Source organism: Suricata suricatta, chromosome 8 (genome assembly GCF_006229205.1).
Source record: "Suricata suricatta isolate VVHF042 chromosome 8, meerkat_22Aug2017_6uvM2_HiC, whole genome shotgun sequence".
Taxonomy (NCBI): Eukaryota; Metazoa; Chordata; class Mammalia; order Carnivora; family Herpestidae; genus Suricata; species Suricata suricatta.
In genome coordinates, this window is record NC_043707.1 from 16,111,138 (window position 1) to 16,126,761 (window position 15,624).

Below are 15,624 nucleotides of genomic sequence, written 5' to 3' on the forward strand. Positions count from 1 at the left end.
TTCAGAATCAGGTCTGACATTTCTAAGCTTGTGATTATATAAAGTATGTATATATATACATTTGGAAATATTTTTCAATCATATGCTAATTCTAATGAACATATTAACACAAGAATCCCAAAGAATAGGGGATAAATGGAAATTTAAAAAAACCATCAAATCTCAGATACCTGTTGGAAAAAAAAATGGGACAGTTGTTTAGACCATTAAAATGGTTTCAGCTTAAAATAAACAAGTGCTCCATTTGTTCATTTTCATAGGTAGTTTTATTTGGTTTTTAGAAAAATATATACAATAAGTGGAACTTCAGTTCTCTTAAATAGTTTTAAATTAAAAGTATGCAAGTGAGAGGATGAGTAGATTCCCAAAGGACAATACTGTTTAATAAAGTAGCAGACAGAAATTTCTTCAGCAAGTCAGAAACATTTACAGGAACGACAGGAACTGAGCAAGGGCAGCCTGCGGCTCTCCGCTTAGCTGGCTCGGACAACACAGGACTGAGGGGTTTGATCTTGCTTCTTTAGTTGGACTTTAAGAATGACTTACATATTTGCCTATGCTAACCACTATAGCTTTGAGTAAAAATATTTGAAGGTGGGGTTTGGGGCCCGCCAGGGCCTAAGCTAACAACCTAGCTTGGGTCAACCAGAGCTTGCCTTTAGATCGGATTTGGACTAAGTTGGAATTAGACATATTATCTCTTGTCAGTCACAGCTCAACTGGTAGCAGATGTAACCAAACTCCAGGCTTGGAGTATTTGTTAATGCCACCGATTCTAGATTAGACTCCTGCTTTCTTCTGGACATTCACAGTATCCAACAGTGTTTGTGAAGCCATTTCAGGTTGGCAGCCATCTGACTCCTACATAGTTTTGAGGAGCGAGGAGGCAGTTGGAGTTGCCTTAGTTTTGTTTCATCTCTGCCCTTTTCCCCAGTACACTATACACTCTCTATAACGACATATACAGCGACTCCAGGCCTACTTCTCTAGGAACACATCTACCCCTCCACTGGTTCTGGGGCTTTTTAAGGAATCACAACCCAAAGCAGCGCACCAGCCAGAGGCCAGGTTGTCATGGAATTTCCGAGGAGCTTAAAAGGAACTGGATTATACAACTGACACCGGCAGCCACCTTCCTTTCCAGAGGTTTGCGGCCAAATAAGCAAAACAACGAGGGGAACATCATGAGCCACCTGGTGGTGGGGTTTCCAAACACTGGTCAGAGTGGGAGAGAGAGGTCAAAGGAAATGGGCAAATTAGTAGTAGAGCTGGAGGTTGGATTAGGAATGAGAGGAGAGAGATCGGTATTTTGTTCTCTGTTCATCTATTTCTTGCTTCGTTTTCTTGATGCAGCTAAAGATCTCTTTAAAAAGCGCTTTGTATTCCGGAGGTGGTGTGGTGGTGGGGGAACTGACGGGCTCGGGGCTGACAGAGGCTGGTTCCCAGCTGCCGGTGCCCGGCTCTGGCTGGGCGTTCGTCCCCGTCAGGTCTTTAACTAGAGCCCTGGAGGTCTGCACAGCCTTGTGGGACAGGGAGTCCTCCCCCTGCTGGCACTTCTTCAGCAGCTCCTCATACTTCACCTTCAGGGCGCTGTACTGAGTGTCCACTTCATGCAGAAGGGAGATGCCCCTCTGCTTCACAGCCCTGGCCCTCCGGATGCAGGTCTCCTCGTGGCCCCTCACGATGTCCCCCCCTGCCAAGGTGCTCAGCACCGTCTCACTGCTGCTGCGCTTAAGAGGCTTTCTGTGTGCTTCCGGCACAGGCAGGAGAAGCTCCTCCAGCAGGCTCTGGCTGTGCTCTTTGAAAGAGATGAACAGAGAGTCCGGCACCAGCTTCTCAACGCCATTCACAAACGGATGCTCCGACTGCAGCACCTGCCGCATCTCCGCCACCTCGGCCTCCAGTTCCAGTGCCCGGGCTCGGTAGGCATCCATGGCTCCCAGCTGCTGCTCCAGCTCGCTGTTCTCCTTCAGCACAAGCCCGTACTCCTCCTCCATTGTCAGCCGCTTCTGCCGCTCCAGGCTCAGCTGGGCCTGCAGCATCGTCACTGTTTTCTTCAAGTGCTCATTTTCTTCCTCATCGGGGCTCTGCTGGCTTTGTAAGGAAGTGATCTTCTCAGCAAACACGTGATCATACACAAAGTGTCTAGGAGAAAAACGTTGAAAGAATACATTACATAGGTTTACTGGGAATGAAAAGAGGGATTGATTTCAACTAAGTATTTCTGAGGAACAGTGACGGGAATCATTTTTTTTTTTTTTGCCTATTCCTAGGGCAGTGGCTAAAATGAAATTGTGTAAGGCTAGCAAATAAACACATGTAAGAAAACATAATTTTTGTGACTTTTTTTTTTAACCATTAAAAGTACTTCAGAAAACCTATTCTCAAAGCCCAGTGGTATGATGGATATCTTTCAAGGAAATGAGAATGGCCCAATGGCTCTCAACCTTGGCTGTGCATCAGAATCATCTGGGCAGCTTTTTATCTGGACCTAGAGATTCTGATTAAGGTCTAAGGAACTCATTGGCACTGCAGTTTGAAAAACTCCAGTGATTTGATGAATGATCAAGGTTGAAAACCACCAAAATACAGAAGCTAGTCTCTCTCCTGGGCAGAGTCCTGGGCAACTTGTAACTGTTTACCTGTGTGATGACTGTATCTGCCCCTGAGAGTGCAAGGGCAAGGGCAGGAGCAATGGTGTCTATTTTGCTCACCACGCATGTCTGGCATACACCTGCCATACAATCGGTGCTCAAGAAATACTTCTTAAATAAAGATTCAGGCCGTTAGCTCTAAATTATAAAGCCATTTCTATAGGCAAAAAACTTGTTTTTGAATAGACATTTCAATTTTTTTCACTCTAATAGGAGGTACAGACCCCAAATCTGTAGTCTATCACATGTATTGCACCTTAATTTGAACGAAGACTTAACACATGAAAAACACTGAAATGAGAACTCCCAAGAATTTTAAAAAAGCTTTTGCAGAATTACTACGACTCAAGAACTCCAACCATTGTATGTTTAAGTTAAATGGTTTTGTTCAAACCACTGGTCTAATAACCACGTGGCATTTCTTAAAAGGGTACTTTTAATCTACTGGAATCCAAGACGTGTCCCTGGCATGAGATGCTCCCCCTGCTTGTAATGCCACAGAAAGGCAGGCTCTTACTGGCGGAGGTCATAGAGCTCCTTCAGACACGAGAAGCTGGGTGCCGATTTCTCCTGGTCACCCTTCCCCTGGCTCTTTCTTCCTTGGCCAGATGACTTCAACTCCTCTACTTGGCTCTGGAGGTGATCAATGTTGGTTTGTAAGCATTCGATGGTTTCAGTCAGACTGTGAGGAACAGACAGAAGCCATTTGTTGCTTGTCATATTAAATTAAAGGCATAAGCAGTGAGGAGAGATTAGTTGCCAGCCACTCAAACTGGGTTTTCTTAATTGGAAAGGACTTCTATTTAATCTCTATTCTCCATAAAGAATTAAGTTAAACCATACCCCGTTTGACCCAAACCCTCTACAGTCACATTTTATCCTAGTTTATACTAAATGACTTACCCTAGGGCTTCCTCAATGGATTCTAGAAAATTTACCTCAGAATCCTTTGCTGTGAGGCCTTGCTGTCTGCAACTAGCTTTTGATTGGTTTCTTCCAGTTCCCTTGCTGTGATATCTAATTGCTCATAAACTTTTGCATGCTGCTCATTCATCTGCCGCAGAAGCTCCACCTGCTTGGTCAGATACTGTAAAAGAAGAGGATTGTGACCAGGTTATATAGTAAACAGAAAACTACCTGCAGCATCCCAACACTGACTCTCCAATTCTCTAACACCTACTGGGTTTCCTACAATTCAATTCTGACACTACCTTCCTGTAGTGATCCCATAGTTAGGAGGTCTCTGGCCCATGAAGCCACCCCACTTCAGACACCAGTTGCAAGGCTCAGAGACCACCTATACTTCTTTTTTTTAAATATTTTTTTAACGTTTTATTTATTTTTGAAAGAGAAGACAGCGTGAGCAGGGGAGGGTCTGAGAGAAAGGGAGACACAGAATTCAAAACAGGCTCCAGGCTCTGAGCTAGCAGTCAGCACAGATCCTGATGTGGGGCTCGAACCCATGAATCACGGGATCATGACCTGAGCTGAAGCCGGATGTTCAACCAACTGAGCCACCCAGGTGCCCCTGTACTTCTTTCTGACAAACAAGCTATAAATATGGGGGTTTCCATGACCTCCCCTCAGGTTCAATAATTCACTATAAATCACAGAACTCAGGAAATTATTTACACTGCTGCTTTAACGGAGAACAACACAGAAGAGCACATGGGAGAGATGCATAGGGCAAAGTATGGGGGTGTGAGCTTCCACGCCCTCTCCAGATGCACCACCCTCCCAGCACATTGATGTGCTCTGGTTTCAGTGTTTTACTGAAGCTTCACTGCATAGGCACAATTGATTAAATCACTGGCCACTGGTGACTGAACTCAATCTCCAGCCCCTGACCCCTCCCCAGAGGTTGGGGGTTGGACTGATGGTTCTAACTCTCTAATAACATGGGTGTGTTCCTTCTGGCAACCAGTTCCCATCCTATCACTCAGGAAATTCCAAGGGTTTTAGAAGCTCTGTGCCAGGAACTGGAGACAAAGATCAAATCTATGCTTTTTATTATAACACAATATGATAGGTTAATTTTATGAAAAGAAAACCTTTAAATCCCAATTAAAGTACTTGTCTAATAGGAAATAAACATAGGCCATCCTTTATATGTTTACTTTCCCTAATGCTTGCCAACATCCTGTTTATCATATAAGGTTGGTCTACTCTTAAAAAGCACAATACCTGCATAAAATTAAGATTCAACAAGAAAATCTCAAGTGAGTCTGATAATCCCACAAGAGAAAAAAATATGGAATACATGATCAATGTTTAAGCAAAAATACTATGTATTTTTCTCTCTCTAAAGTAGAGACTTTTAGGTGAGTTTTTGCTTGGAAAAAAATCAAATTTTCTTCTCCAAATGAGCTATCCTGGACCAAAAAATTGGGAAAATAACATTGATTTAACCAGAAAGAGATATTTAGCTTACTATGATTCAAAGACCCTTGTTATTTTTAAATGCTGTGAGGTTATCACCACAATCCTCCTCATTCATAAAAAATTTGCCAGATTATTAATTCTGATACAGCTAAGACTGCTTTCTAACAGACCTTAAAAACAGTTTTCTTGGGGTTTTTTATACAACTATACAGTTGATGTTTGAAATGCAGGGGATAAGGGAACTGACCCCCACACAGCTGAAATCCATGTATAACTTTTGATTCCTCCCAAACTTTAATAGCCTAATGTTGACTGGAAACCTTACTGATAAACAGTTGGTTAACATACGTATTTTATCCATTATAAGTATTATATATTATATTCTTACAATGAAGTTAGAGAAATTGCTAAAATTATAAGAGAAAATACTTTTTCTGTATTTATTGTTCTGTATTTATAAAAAAAAATTCTTGTATAAGCGAACACATGCAGTTCAAACCTGTGTTGTTAAGGGTCAACTGTACAACTATATTTGCAAAGCTAACAGATTTCCCTCAAAGAATGTGCTAAATGATTTTCAATGGGCTTTTTAAATGACAATGTGGCAGAGTTGAAAAAAAAAAAGCATATATGGCCTTTAAATTTTTAAATTTGTTTTTAGAGTATTTTAAATATTTTTGAGAGAGAGAGAACGAGAGAGCAAGCAGAGGAGGGGCAGAGAGAGACACACAGAATCCGAAGCAGGCTATAGGCTCTGAGCTGTCCGCACAGAGCCCAATCAACATGGGGCTCAGACTCACAAACCGTGAGATCATGACCTGAGCACAAGTCAGATGCTTAACCGACTGAGCCACCCAGGCGCCCCCATATGACCTTTTTATACCTAATTATATAACTTTGTAGCAAGGTGTTGAGAAAACACTTAACTCTCCTAACTTCAACTTTCTCATCTGAAACTCTGGAGGCCAAAAATGTTTTAGAAAATTCTTGAAATTTTAGAACATGGCACATAAACTTTATAGCATCCTCAGTGAGGTACAAGCAGTACCTATAATCAAGCATGAATATTTCTTTTTTTTTTTTTTAAGTTTATTTACTTATTTTGAAAGAGAGAGCACCAATGGGGAGGATCAGAGAGGGGGGGAAGAGAGGGAATCCCAAGCAGGCTCTGATGCAGGGCTCGATCTTACCGACGGCAAGGTCATTACCTGAGCCACCCAGGCGCCGCAGAGCATTAATATTTCTGCATCAAAAAGTATGATAAGGATTATAAAACAGCCTCACAGTAATTCGGCTCAGGGTTTGCTGACAAATGAATCTCTTGCGAACTCAAGAAAAACATCTTGTTTTACAGTATCTTTTGGGTTTGGAATTGAAAATAAGGAATTGTGGATTGGTTACTAACCTATCTTGTAGGATTTAAAGTATTAAATAAGGTAAGTGAGCACACAGCACAGTCCCAGTAAAAGCTTGTGTTTATTCTTCACTCCCTCCACCCCACCAGCCTCTCCAGGAGTAGGCCCTTCCTTAATCCTGCCCTCTGGCTAGCAATGTCATATTGGTTCCCATGAGTGATGGGAAGGTGTTTAATCTCTCAGGAACAAAGGTTTAGAATACAGGAATACACACAATAGCTACAGAAATTTCAGAAGCTACTTTTATATACAGTAGAGGTCTTAAGTATTCTTTGGGAGGATTCACAACAACCTGAAAAAAGGGTCACACATAGACCAGACAGTAAGTATTAATTTACAACAGGAGCTGTCTCTGCCCAGTGACTAGAATGTTTACATCCTCTGAAGGACACATCCGCCTTAAAAAGGGCAGTGAGAGGTCAATTCTCACAGAAATCTTTTGGTGGGCAATGGATCAGAGAAAAGAGTCTGGTGGGAAGCTAAGAGCATAGACTCTGGGGTCAGAACTTGAAGTTCCACTTTACCACTTCTAACCAGGTGACCTTTGGCAAAAAGCTTAGTTTTTCTATGGTGAGACTTCCTCATAACCTACCTCACAAGGGTTGCTGTAAGATTAAAGTATGCAAAGGGTTCAGCAGGCTATCTGGCATGTGGTACAAATGCTTGATAAAAGGTAGCTATTCTCATCTTTACCTACAGTTACAGGGTTTTTTTTTCTTTTTACGTCTTTATTTTATTTTGAGAGACAGAGAAAGAGAGAGAGAGTGTGAGCAGTGGAGGGGCAGTGAGAGAGGGAGACACAGAATCTGAAGCAGGCTCCAGGCTCTGAGCTGTCAGCACAGAGCCAGACCTGGGGCTCAAACCCACAGACTGTGAGATCATGACCTGAGCCAAAGTCAGACGCTTAATGGACTGAGCCACCCAGGCACCCCTACAGTTATAGTTTTCAAACTTTACATGTGTTAAGATTCATCTGGGGGAATTAAACTATAGGAACCTAGGCCCCTTCTAAAATTCTGAGTCAGTGAGACTGGGGTAGAGCCAGCATTCTGCATTTTTAGCAAAAACCCCAGCTGACATTAGTACAAGTGGTCCATGGATCACACTTATTAGAGAAAAGTTGACCTTGGACATGGAAAATCCTGAAGGCCTTCCCCATCCCCTAATCTAATGTCTCTTTCTCTTGGGTCTGGGAGGCGACAGCATTCACTTGGATCAACAATGATTCTTAAGTTTAATGTTTACCACCTCCCTCCTCAGGACCTGGCTGAGCTGGAGTGCTCCTCGAGCATTAGGCCGTATCACCGCTGCCTTAGCAGCGTTCTCTACCACGTTACCCCTCAATGTTCTTAGTCATACTTCTGGGAAATAACGTATTAGGTGTTTTGACCTTGAGTGCTCCTTCCTAAATTCTTAGTCCACCCAAGTACTGACTCTTTGCAGATAGCTAGTACTATCTACTACATTTTAAAACCTTTCGAAGGGAGGGAGGCAAACCATAAAAGACTCTCAAATAATGAGAACTAAGGGTTGATGTGGGGGCGGCAAAAGTAGAAAGTGGGTGATGGGCACTGAGGAAGGCACTTATTGGGATGAGCACTGGGCGTTACATGGAAGCCAATTTTACAATAAATTAGATTTTAAAAATAATAAAAAATAAAATAAAACCTTTTTATTATGGATAATTTCAAACATATAAATGCAGAAAAAAATGGCTTAATGAGCCTCCATCTATCCATCATCCACTTTCAACAATTATCTCGGTCTTGTCACACCTCTACTTTTCTATTCTCCTCATCTCCAATCATTTTAAAGCAAATCCAAGATGGATTTTTTAAAGTTTATTTATTTTGAGAAAAAAAGAGAGAGGGGGAGAGAGAATCCCAAGCAGGCTCCAGACTGTCAGCACAGAGCCTGACACGGGGCTTGATCCCACAAACCATGAGGTCATGACCTGAGCCGAATTTGAGTCAGATGCTTATCCTACTGAGCCACACAGGCGTCCCATAAATCTAAGACATCTTAATTGAGGCATACGTATTCATGTATATCTAAGAAGACTATTTTAACTACAATTTTAATCATACCTAAATACCCCAATAATCCCTTTACTGTTATCTATTTACTTTTCAGTATTAATTTTTCCCCAACTGTATCTTAAATGGCTTTTCTAGTTTCACCAGGAAGCTACTGATTCTTCCTTATTTCACATGCAGGGGTACCTTCCCATTAAAATTGCAGAGTTGCCTTACTCTAAGCAAGGTCCCCCCTCCTTTAGGGATATGCTTTTCCTGCTGGCTCCATCTAATCTAGCAGTTCTTCTTCTTTTTTTTTTTTTTAATGTTTTATTTATTTTTCAGAGAGACCAACAGTGTGAGCAGGGGAGGATCAGAGCGAGAGGGAGACACAGAAACAGAGGATAGGCTCCAGGCTCAGAGCCCGAAGCGACTTGAACCCACAAACCATGTGATCATGACCCCAACCGAAGTTGGACGGTCAACCGACTAAGCCACCCAGGCGCCCCAAATCCAGCAGTTTTAAACACGGGGTCCTCAGAACTGAGAGGGTCTGTGAACTTGGATGAAAGAGAAGTTATGTGTTCATTGTCTCTACCTTCTAACTGAAATTTAGCATTTCCTTTGATTTTGAATGGAGGCAGCACACTATCAATAGTATGATGGGGTACCTAGGACTGCATCACCAACAGAAATCACAGCCATTTTCTTATCATGTGATAGTAGTCGTAGAAATCCTGATTCATTGGTTACACTATTTGAAATTACAGTTTTTAGATTGACATTAAATCCTAGTACTTAACATATTAAAAAAGAAACCTATTATGACATCACACATTTTTTTCAGTATTTTGATAGGCATTTCAATATAACAGATTCCCTTTGTAATGCTATGTATTTTAAGAGGATCATCACACAGACCTCACTAAACAGCCAGAGGGACTTTGACACAAATTTTTTATTTTCCTCTACTTTAAAGAGCTCGAGTGGGGAGAAGGGCAGAGGGAGAATCTTAAGCAGGCTCCATGCTCAGCATGGAGTATGGCACAAATTTAGGCCTCTGTTCAAACGTAACCTCTTTAGAAGCCTTTTCAAACCACTCCCTCGAAAGCAACCTCCCTCCCAAGGCACCCTATTAATTTCCCTCAAAACAGAACAATAATAAACAACCAAAATTGCTTGTTAGTGTCCAGTCTTTCTAACCCTCCTTGAAAAGGAGTTCTGTATACCTAGTCCATTTAGCACAATTCCTGACTAAAACTACATTGGCTAAGTGGCATTTTCTTTCTTTCTTTTTTTTAAAGCAGGCTCCACTCCTACAGTGGGGCTTGAACTCAAGACCCTGAGATCAATAGTCACATGCTCTACCAACTGAGCCAGCCAAGTACCCCTAAACAGCAATTTCTAGACTTCTAGACAACAGCTTATTGTGTTCTCTACCCAACTAGGGCCACTGAAATGTTGAGAAACTTAACTAAAATTTTGAGAAGGGCTTTGATTAAAGCCCTCTTGAGAAAAGGCCCTGTTAGCCACTAATTCTCTCCCCTCTAGCCCCATTTATAGACATTTCTTATTTACTCCCATGGCACAAACACCTCCCAGTAATCTGAAAGACCTTTATAATTCCTACCAGCTATTATGTGGGTCCCAAGCTGTTAGCCCCTTTTATTTTATTTTTTTTTAATTTTTAATGCTTTTTTAATTTATTTTTGAGAGACAGAGAGAGACAGTGCAAGAGGGGAGGGTCAGAGAGAGAGGGAGACACAGAATCTGAAGACAGTCTCCAGGCTCTGAGCTAGCAGTCAGCACAGAGTCTGATGTGAGGCTCAAACCCACGAACCATGAGATCATGACCTGAGCCGAAGCCGGACGCTTAACCGGCTGAGCTACCCAGGCGCCCCTGTTAGCCCCTTTAAAAGATATAATGTTTAAATTAGAGTAGTGGTCACATAAAGGAAACAAGTAAATTTGCAAATAAGTAGAAAGAGGCTAGAGCAGTCAGTCCCCTTTTATCCACCGGGGATACATTCAAAGACCCTCAGCAGGTGCCTAAACCAGGTTTAGTACTAAACCCTAAATATATGACTTTTTTCCCTATATATCCATGCATACCTATGATAAAGTTTAGTTTAAATTTGGCAGAGAAATTAACAGTAATAATAAAATAGAACAATTATAACAATATACTGTAACAGAAATTATGTGAATGTGGTCTCTCAAAATATCTCATTGTCCTGTACCACCTTCTCATGATGACAGGAGGTGTTAGAACATCCGTGTGAGGACGCAGAAGGTGTGACACAGCAGGTGGTGTGACATAGCTGTTGGGCTAATAGTGACCTTCTGATGATCCATCAGGAGGAGGATCATCTGCTCTGGACAGGGGCTAACCACAGTAACTGAAACTGCGGACAGTAAGACCAGAGATTGGGGGGTGTGGAAGACTAGCATATTGAAAAAAAAAAACTACCCTAAGTCCCCCTCATTTGACATATCAACCTGTGATGAAAACACAATGAAACCATTTACAAAGAGCTTGTGATGTTTTGGTCTTAGAGGATTTGGCTTTAAGAACAATCTAAAGAATGGCAGGGAGCTTGTTTTCACATGGTAGAACTTTAATCTTATTATTATTAAATCAAAACTAATCAGAAAAGCCCTTTAGTTCTCCAACAATCTGTAACAGGCTACCTAACAAAGAAGTCTAACTAACTTGGTCAGCAACTTAAAAGAAAAATTAATAGGTCTCTCAGCAAGTACTGATATGGGGCCAGAGAATCCAGATGCTGTGTATATGATCAGACACTGCTTTATGCTTGGCCTCTAAGTTTCAACTTAATTTTATCAATTTTTTTCTGAATCTAGAAGGAAATGGGTTAGCTCATTGTCTGCCCTTCATTTAAAGGCACAGATATGCTACTAATGTTCTGGTTTTCTCCATTCAGAATCTTTGATACACAACCTCAAATGAATTTGATGGGACTGCCAAGATGTCCAAATTTAAATGGCAAAAACTGCTCAAGCACAAAAGTATCTGCCATATTAAACAGTGCAAAGGGAGACATTAAAGCAAAACACTGGGAGAGGAACATGAAAGTAACACACACACACACACACACACACACACACACACACATGTTAGCATTTATAGGCAAAAATATCAAAGTTTAAGTTCTGGGAGTTCACACATGTGTCTCAGAATTTGCACAGAAGTTCACCTTGACTGTGAGTACAACATTCAGGCTATGCACAAAAGCTATAAACAGGTAGCTTTTGTGCTATAACAGGTCACTTAAACAATTGAAACAAATCTTTAAAAAAGAAAGGCCAGTGGGATTATATTAACACTGATTTGCAACTGTAGCCCCTGACCTAGAATGCAGGGAAAGATAGACACCAACTAAAACTGTATAAGGAATGGAATGGAAATTTGGCTTTTATGCAGTGTTTGGATTATCCTTATGTTAAGAATTATAGCACAAATCCTCTGAATTTATTATCAAAATGATCTTCTACAATACTGAAGAAAGATCTCCTATTACCTTTGAAAAACCTCTTTTCCTTGATTAAAATATTGTATTTCCCCTGTAAGAAATTTAAGTTGGAAAAAAAGGGCATGAATATGAAAATAAAAACCACTTATAATATAATCTCACTATTAAAAGCTTGGCTTGTTTTTAAGATCAATTTTCCAGTAATCAAAAAGGATTTTTTTTCTGAATTAAGATTCTTTCATTACTAAAATTCTTAAAACATGGATAAGCTATGCAACAATTTATACTGTTCATCCCCTCTGAACAGCCCTGTACTAATGTAGTACAAGTGTCCTTATCTCCACGACACAGCGGAGCAAACATGATATGAGAAGTCAGTCACATGCCTCAAGTCTTTAGCTATTTGCCATAGAATTGAGGGCTTAAACCTGAATCTTTTTTTTTTTTAATGTTTTATTTTTGAGAGAGAGAGAAACAGAGTGAGCAGGGGAAGGTCAGAGAGAGAGGGAGACACAGAATCCAAAGACAGGCCCCACACTCTGAGCTAGCTGTCAGCACAGATCCTGATGTGGGGCTTGAACCCATGAACTGTGAGATCATGACCTGAGCCGAAGTCAGATGCTTAACCAACTGAGCCACCCAGGCCCTAAATCTGAATCTTTTAATGCTGAAGCCAGAGCTCTTTCCATCTTCTTAAAAAAATCTCCAAAAACAGTTTAGGAGTCATCAGAAGCGCATTGCAAACTGCTTATCTGCCCTCTCTTGATTTCAACAAGTGTTTATTGATGGCCTACCGTGGACAGTCACAGCAACAGCCTTCAATGTTGCAAAGGGAAACAGGTGTGGGGAGGAGGGACTAAAACAAAATCAATCAATATATAGTAGAATATTGGTAAATGTAGTAAAGGAAGCATAAAATGCTTTAAAATTTCTAGGGAAGACATAACCTCTTGATGAAAGAAGGGATGCCTTGAAGCCCAGAATACTTTGAGTAGTCTGTTGGGAATCATGCATATTTCCAAACGGAGAGGCAACAAAAACACAAGGCTGTAGGGTTGCTATGTGATTGTAGGAATCTTGAAGAGAATCCGATTGTGTCTGAGGGTGTCAGATCTCATTACCCTCCACAGTACTCTCTCCTCCCCCTTATATCCAGGGGAGAAAAACTTTCTGTGCAGACCAACACTGAATAGAAGTCACACAGGCTGTAGGTATCTCTGAAGCCAATCATTTTTTTCAATAGTTTAACTTGTTTCTTTTTTACATTAAAAACAATCTCTAAAAGAATACCGTAGGATTATTTGAAACCCACCAAGTCTTTGAAAGCACACTTGTAGTTCTACTTTCAAATACCCTTTGGCAGTTTCCTAGTTGTCTATTTCTATAATGTCTGTAACGAGTCCAGTTTGGGGGATTTTATCCTAGAATTATTACCAGTTCTGCAGTACTGTTTATCCACTTTAAGCAGTTTGTACCGGTACCATTTTTTTGGACTGTCTCATTTCAAATTTTTCTGGGTGGTAGAAGAAGGGCTGACTTTTTGGTTTTCATTTATACCTTTCACTGATTTCAAAAAATGATCGTGTATTACTTTTCTAATCAGGAAAGCTCCCAATAAACATTCTGAAAAGTTAGTTTAAAACTTGTACAAGTGGGGGGCACCTGAGTGGCTCAGTTGGTTGAGCATTCGAATCTTGAATTCAGCTTAGGTCATGATCTCACGATTCAGGGTTCCGGCCCTGCGCTGGGCTCTGTGATGACAGTGCAGGTCTGCTTGGGATTCTTTCTCTCCCTCTCTCTTTACCCCTCCCCCGCTTACTCTCTTTTGTGCTCTTTCTCAAATAAACTAAAACATTTTAAGAAAAAAAAAAAAAGTGTCCAAGTGGGGAGCACCTCAGTCATTTGAGCATCCAACTCTTGATTTTGGCAGAGGTCATGATCTCATGGTTCATGAGTGGAGCCCCACGTCAGGCTCTGAGAATGGAGCTTGCTTAATATTCATTCTCTCTCCTTCCCTCTCTATCTCCCCCTCAGTCCCCTTCCCCAGCTTGCAGTCTCTAAAATAAGAAAAAAAATTAAAAATTAAAAAGAAAAAAACTTGTACAAGTGGCAAAGTTCCAAGAGGCTAAACTAATCTAGGTGTCAGAACGCTGGTTAGTGGCAGTGACAACTGGCAGAGCTGATAATTTCTTATCTGGGGTGTTGGTTGTATTAATATGTTTACTTTATGAAAACTCATTGAACTATGTATTTAGGATATGTGCTTTCTGTATGTGTATTTCCAAAAAAAAGTTTACTTAAAAGAGAAAAAGAAACTAACGGGAGGTTTGAATTAAGGAAAGAGCCCTTATAAAGTTTAGGGGGTTCCCGAAGGTTGCAATGATAAGTGGAACATAATGCAAGTGTCACCTTTTAGTGGGGAATCAGGCTCTTTGGCCGCCTACTTACTTTTATAAGAAGAACAAGCCTTCCTTATTTTAGACTACTGCAGGTCTACGCTGTGACTTCTAAGTCTGCACAGGAGCAGATGTGAACTGAGTGGGCAATAAGGCCAGTTTGTAAGGGTCCTCTCACTGGTAAGAGAGACCAGCACTGCCATTTCATCTCCCTATTTTGTCCCATCCCCATTGACTTTCATAAAGTGATTTATAAAAAGAAAGAAGAAAGTCGAGTGTAATGGCAGAGAAGAAATTTATGAAAGTGTTGTTCTCAGCCAAAACACAGCTTTGGATAAAGAGTAAAATGTTGAAAGCTACAATGCTTGGATCTATGAATCAGGGGACTGTATGCTCTATTATGCAAACAACAGATTCATGAAAACATTCCTTAAATACTCTAGCCTAACTGAATAACTTAAACATGTATTTAATTTTGTATTTCTTTAATCATGAAGATGTGAACTGAGTATGAGTAGTTCTTTCCATCATGCTTTGCAACATCTTATACAGAAAACAATAGATGGTACAGTGTTACTTATTGATTTGGAGAATCTCAAAGATCTGTGGATTTTTTTTGTTTCAGAATGTTAACTGTCTTAACTGTTTAAATTCCTCAATACAACAGGGAAAAAAGGTAGAAAATAAGTAGCTTAGATCATAAAGCAACTGTGTTTGTGGTATCCTGCGGTGGAAGGAAATAGGTATTATTCTCTTAGTATGCAAATATTACCCTTTTTTCATCTATACTTGGGAGATATTCTAAAATAAGTATCAGCTATAGAATTCAGTTACAATGATTTATAGGTGCTTTTCATAGAAAACATCAATACACTGTATTAAGACTATGCTTCTGCACAAATACTAATAGATACGTCTCAAAGTATAGGATAGTCTTCATGTATATGCCCCACTACTGTAGGACATCTTCTGATGAGTTGTAAAGCAAAGTCTAGGACACAAAACAAGTACGAATTCTTTGAGCATGTACAACATTTGGCTAGTTTTAACAGTTTAAAATTTTTTCCTGGTATTTCTGGGGGGCACCTAGGTGGCTCAGTCAGTTAAGCACCCAACTCTTGGTTTTTATCTCACAGTTCATGGGATAGAGCCCTGACTAAGGTCTTTTACACTCACACAAGAGTGCTGGTTTTAATGTACCAATTTGAAGGGAGGGAGTTGTAATTTAAGTGCAAAGCTTTTGGTAGGGGATGGGGGGGTTCCGGAGG

The 15,624-nt window shown here is 40.6% G+C and overlaps 1 protein-coding gene across 2 annotated transcripts in view; it reads right to left on the reverse strand.

Annotated features, from left to right (window-relative positions):
• Window positions 1-357: 357 nt before the first annotated feature.
• Window positions 358-15,624, reverse strand: part of CDR2 (cerebellar degeneration related protein 2) — a 28,486-nt gene continuing 13,219 nt past the window's right edge. Inside the window, exons 3-5 of one of the 2 annotated variants that reach the window (XM_029949429.1) lie at window positions 3,593-3,741; window positions 3,172-3,336; window positions 358-2,145 (exon numbers count right to left, since the gene is read on the reverse strand). In XM_029949429.1, coding sequence (XP_029805289.1) covers window positions 1,281-2,145; window positions 3,172-3,336; window positions 3,593-3,741 — 1,179 coding nt within the window. In that variant the 3' untranslated portion in view covers window positions 358-1,280. The remainder of the gene's footprint in view (window positions 2,146-3,171; window positions 3,337-3,592; window positions 3,742-15,624) is intronic. The other variant, XM_029949430.1, reaches the window with a different exon arrangement.